The sequence below is a fragment of the Aplysia californica genome, unplaced genomic scaffold (genome assembly GCF_000002075.1).
Source record: "Aplysia californica isolate F4 #8 unplaced genomic scaffold, AplCal3.0 scaffold00004, whole genome shotgun sequence".
NCBI lineage: Eukaryota > Metazoa > Mollusca > Gastropoda > Aplysiida > Aplysiidae > Aplysia > Aplysia californica.
In genome coordinates, this window is record NW_004797274.1 from 3,074,584 (window position 1) to 3,080,382 (window position 5,799).

Below are 5,799 nucleotides of genomic sequence, written 5' to 3' on the forward strand. Positions count from 1 at the left end.
AGTGAGGAAAATTCGTGTAAAGTGCCTTTCCCAAGGACACAACGTCGGGCCCTTGACGGGATTCGAACCCACGACCTTACGGTTGCGAGTCCGAGAGCCTAACCACTAGCTATGGGGCGAATCAGTTCAGCTGGCTCACACCGCCATTCTGTTGTTTACAGCCATAACACAACATCTACCAAACCCCAGCAAATTCATCATCTTATCTATAATGCTATAATCAAACTGCATGATTATCGCTTGGATCATCATTCATTTCGACTCAGTTGGATGTTTATTTCTTGCCAATAGGTTAGAATAGGAGGGGAAGTAGAGGGAAGTTCGTGATGCTGAAAACGTTGTATGAAAAAAAAACCTTCTGCGTACAAATAATAAATAGCTTTCTATAACCTAAGAGATAAGCCACTTCCCCCACACAGTCTACAGCCTTCCTGCCCGTCGTCACAGCAAGCCCTTCTGTACACAACTCCTTTCCAATTTCCATGCGCTCCTCATTCTTACACTTTTCCATTTTTATTCCACATATTAATTAAACAAAAAGAGCAACAAAACAATTTGGCAAAGCTCACAGCGATTAATATGAACCAATAAAAAATAGAATAAAAAACTCTTTTCAGAACCAGAAATATAAAATATGCCCCCACAATATACAAAAGCATAATATATATAAAAAAAAGGCGGGCCCTGGTCGCTTTCTAAATCCCCTTCCTTTTTATTTCGACCTTTTCTCATTTCCCCAACTTCTCGCTTCTTTTCCATGTCCCAGACTCTAACGCCTTGAAAATTAGCATTTTCTTTTCTGCATATTTCCCGTCCAACTTCATTGACACACATCATATATTAAGCAAACACAGAAAGTGAAAATGAAAAAAAAAATGTTTTGTCGCGTGCAACCTCTACTTTTCAACCCCTCGCCTCTCTCATGCCGGTGCTTTATGATGAGCGACCAGGTATTATGCTAATGAGCACGTGAGCTCGTGCCACTTTGAAATTGAAACCTATTTGACAGGTCTTTTAAGGGTATTTAGTGGAGACCGACTCGAGTGGCCGATGAGAGTTCTGGAGTGATCGGCTCCTTGAAAACCTCCGCCACTGCAAGCAACCTGGTGGGTTGTGTATTGGCGAGGTGAGAGTGAGGGAGAGGAAGGTTGAGTAAACAGAAAAGAGGCAAGAGGACGCAGAGATTTCTCTAAGAGTTGCAAGAACAAAAAACCCGGGGAAAAGAAAATGTAATGAAGAACGCAGAGATTTCTTTTAGTTTTTAAAGTTGCAATAATACGAACCCCGGGGAAAGGAACATGTAGTGTTCAGCCTGTAGCGTCATGTCTCTTGTAAAAGCAAGTCAGTCGAAACACGTAAGATTCTTTTTAAAAAATGCGACCACACCGCCCTTCTAGGTTTAAGATTTTTATAAAATCTCTTTCCCTTTCTTAACAGAAACCTCATTTAACTGTGTACATGTATTATATTCATCTGTCACTTCATAATAATAAATAATAGATAGCATTTTTATAGCGCATATCCCCGCTCAACAGCAGGCTCTATGCACTTTACACTATATTATTACCCCAGCAGACCATAGAACACTCCGAAACATTCTCAGCTTCCCGGGAAGCATACAGTGCAAGCAGCCGATTAAGCGCTCAAACACTAACAAACTGAGAAGATCTTTCGCTGTCTATAGCCATTCCCACCTGGGTGAAGTGAGGGAAATTCGTGTAAAGTGCCTTTCCCAAGGACACAACGTCGGGTCCCTGACAGGATTCGAACCCACGACCTTACGGTTGCGAGTCCGAGAGCCTAACCACTAGGCTACCGACGCCTCTATTGTGCGTCTGTGAGAAACGTGTTTCCGCTCTTCGTGGAATAACTACGTGGAGTAGGTATAATTCCATTAACACTTTCACTACCAGACTAGCTTTAGAACCATATCAAAGTGCTTACAGTCTCGGGTGACGCAGTCAATGTGCTAACAACGCGTAGTATATTTTTTCCCCGATTTTCCCCCCCCCCCACACCTTTTAAGACCCATTAAGAACACATTTCGGAGTGCACTTTTAAAATGAAAAACTTTGAATTTAATATAACTTAAGCTTTAGAAGTCGACAGACTTTGGAGGCCATTTTCTCTCCAATGTTACCTCTTACAGCAAAGTAAGTAAGCAAAGCTCCTGCCCACCCAGCAGTTATGGGTACCTGACTTCGAGTTGGGGAAATAAAGGCGACGTGGAAATGAACTGGCCACCCTACCACAATATGCCGAAGGCCCAGGAAGTTATTTCACTAACAAAGCAGTCCCCAATGTCCGGATCGGATGCGGGAACAACTTTGCTTTACTTTACTTTTTACCGCAAAGAAAATATCTCAACATCTGTACAAAAATAGATGGGTATTTTCTTCATCAAAAGCAAAATCTTAAAAAAATTATTTAAAAAAAATAACACCAAAAAACACGTTTAAAGTTAAATTAAATAAACAGGTTTAAAATCATATCAATCATGTAATTCCATATCCTCAAACAACTGAGGAGAGCTTGATTCCTCCCTGATGTGACACAATAAGAAAAAAGCAATAAAAGAAAAGAGCGCGTCTGGTATGAAGCAGTCAGGCTTGCACTGCACCGTTGAGGCCCTGCTGTTCAGGTGACGTCTTTGTATAATTTTTGTGCAATGGGCGTGCCACTAAGTATGTTTGTTTGTTTAACTCTTTCTGTAGCCTGTATTGATGCCTCAGCACCTTAATATACGCCATTTCGTTATGTATGTGTGTATGTGTGTGTGTGTGTGTGTGTGTGTGTGTGTGTGTGTGTGTGTGTGTGTGTATGTCTACATAAACTGTAGAGCAGATAGAATAAAACGGCGCTTGACTACAGAGTGGGTAGTTGAGGATTGTACCTCAGCATTAGCGTTTCTGAACTTTGGTTGTTTGGAGAGTTTTCATGTACTTCTCTCTCTCTCTCTCTCTCTCTCTCTCTTTCTCTCTCTCTCTCTCTCTCTCTCTCTCTCTCTTTCTCTCTCTCTCTCTCTCTCTCTCTCTCTCTCTCTTTCTCTCTTTCTCTCCTCTCTCCTCTCCTCTCTCTCTCTTTTTTCTTTCTCTCTCTTTGCCTTTCTCTCCCACGCTCTCTCTCACTTTCTCTCTCTCTCTCTCCCCCCCCCTCTCTCTCTCTCTCTCTCCCTCTCTCTCTCCCTCTCTCTCTTTCATACACGAAAATACATAAAACACACACACACACACATACACACACATACACACACATACAAACATACACATACAACCACACACACAAACGCACATTGTCTTTCAAGTCTCTCTCCATGCCTTCCCACCACCCTTTCCCCATTCCTCTTTCCCCACTCCCCTTCCTTCATAAAACCCTACTAAAGACAAGTTATTGGTCCCGATCCAGAGGAAAACAAGCTGAATACAGTCGACAATGTTTAAGGTGGCCACTCATTGTTGATTGGAGAATGGGCTGTCTTAAACAAGTGGGCGTCTCACTAAGAGCCATTATAATGTAAAATAAACAACACAATAAAAGCCCACAAAAAAAACAACCAACCAACCAACAGAGCAACAAACACAACCCCCCCCCCCCAAAAAAAAAAGAGAAAAAACACCAAAAAATATTTTAAAATCCGCGAGAAGAAATGGGATGTGGACGTTTGTACAAGTGATGTTGACATCTGATTTTGTCTTATAGTTATAGAGGTGGCCTTTAGAGCAGGTTCGATTGTACATTTGCAATTAGTCGGTTAAGAATTAATTGAAACTACAGCGCATAAGTACCTGCAACAGCTTCCCAGGTCGTTGATGCCTCACCAGGATTTGAACTCGACTTGTACGTTGAAGATTCTTTCTTAACCGGGCTTCGTTTGATCTCCACGCTGGTCATCCTCTTTTGTTGTCTCTCAAAGTTCAACAGTCAGGTGCCCTTATATCAGGGTATGTTACGTTCGCTTTCCTGAGTCCGACACACACTAAAGAACGAAAGTAAATTACTGCTGGGTTATGTACATGCGTATGTAGTCGAACGTGCATTTCTCGATGATTGATTCACACTCATTTGTTTAAAGTATCAGTCCGTCTATGTCGTAAGAGATTTTCTTTTCAGTACTTCCAGGAGAATAATTACCATTCTCGATTGTGTTCTTTTAGATACAGTTTTTCAAGGTCTATTGTATGCCCAAGAAGCATGAACAGAAAAATTCGCAGAGAGAAGGAAACTAAGATGATTCCTGTTTATTGACCATCTGCTTTCAGCATTTTTGACAATAGCTAATGAGGGTCTAAAATCGATCAAAAAGACAAAAATGTCAAGTGATATTGCATGCAACTCTCATAGATGAAGTTTGCAGCAACTTAAAGCCAGCAGAGCAAGCGGGGACTTCCCTGAAATCTTCATATATTATTTACACTCTTCACCTCCGAGACAGTTTAATTGAATTGAACAATAATTAATGAATTCTCAACAAAACGGTCGTGTTATTCTCTAGCCAATGTCATGCCATGATCAACTCACACTCTATCAACATCACTCGATCAGTGACCCCTCTTTTGAACAGAGTGCCTCTTGTCTTCGCAGACTCTGTATCACAATGCTGTTGGCTTTAGAAGACTTAATGAATTCAAATCGCACGCACGTGCAGACTGCAGTGAGCTTCTTGCGCTGCGCTGCCAGTGGGCAAGACACTCCCAGACGACATGCTAGAATTCTACCCGCACACAGGTACTCACTGACTCCGGAAACTGCATGAATTAACCATGGCACGCACGTGTAGAGGCGTTCTTTCGCCTCGGTGTTCGACGGGGGCGCCAAAAGTCGCAAGGCCAACACAGGTCTGCAGAACTAAATGACCCAAAGGGCTGTTTTGTCCTCGTTACGTGATGAATTCGAAACCACAGCTTGATGCAGTGTCGTCGTGTGGCCCAGACAGATGACAGCAACGTTCCAAGTGCACGAAAAACTCCCACCGCCCAGAGATAAAAAAAACACAGCAACAACAACAAAATAAAAATAAAAATAAAAATAAAACAAATAAAACTAAAACAAGGAGTTGAAGAAAAAAACAACTTTGGAAAACTGTGCGTTAAAGCACAGTAACTTCAGACACGTAAGTTGTTTAAAATGTCGTCTGCTGATGTCAAGTTCAAGTTGTCACTCCCTCAGCTAATCATAAGGAGAGTTTAGTGAGTCGCGCAGCTGAAGAGAGTGAAATGATTTCTTGGGGGAAAACTAGAAACTGCGAGAAACCTTGCTAAACACTGCATGAGAGCATCGTAGTCTCAGCTTGTCTGTGGCGGCATCTCTGCCTCACTCATTCAGAAACAGCGGTGTGATATTCTCGACGCGCCACGTCCGTCGCAACTTTCATTTATCTACTGGAACCGCGATGTCGTGGTGGCGACAGAGGGGGTGCTGGTGCAGGGACAGGAAAAATTATCTTCACCAACTTGACTGGCGTGAACAGAGCGGACACATGCATTCACAAACACACACGCACACACACGTGCGATGGCATATACAGACGCACCCACTGATCAGTCTCGGGAAACGATCAACCAATTAGAGAGCCCAGCTCGTCCTCAAGAGGCACAGAGGCAGAGGGAGAGAGAGGGAGAGAGAGGGAGAGAGAGGGAGAGAGAGAGAGCACAAGACAGGCGTTGAGCGAGGTTTGTGGCCTCCTCGTCCTCGTATCTCCAACAACACAACCACCACGTCGTGGTCCCAGGTTTTCTCAACCGTGACCGGCACTGTCATCACAATCCGTGACTGGGGACAGGGAATGAAGAGGGGGTGGGG

The 5,799-nt window shown here is 43.1% G+C and overlaps 1 protein-coding gene across 1 annotated transcript in view; it reads right to left on the reverse strand.

Moving 5' to 3' along the window:
• The window catches only part of LOC101864493 (PR domain zinc finger protein 1), a gene marked incomplete in the record, with an annotated part of 79,123 nt that extends 73,630 nt beyond the window's left edge, over positions 1 to 5,493 (reverse strand). Inside the window, 1 exon segment of the mRNA XM_013079958.2 lies at positions 3,786 to 5,493. Coding sequence (XP_012935412.1) covers positions 3,786 to 3,891 — 106 coding nt within the window.
• Between the last annotated feature and the right edge of the window lie 306 nt (positions 5,494 to 5,799).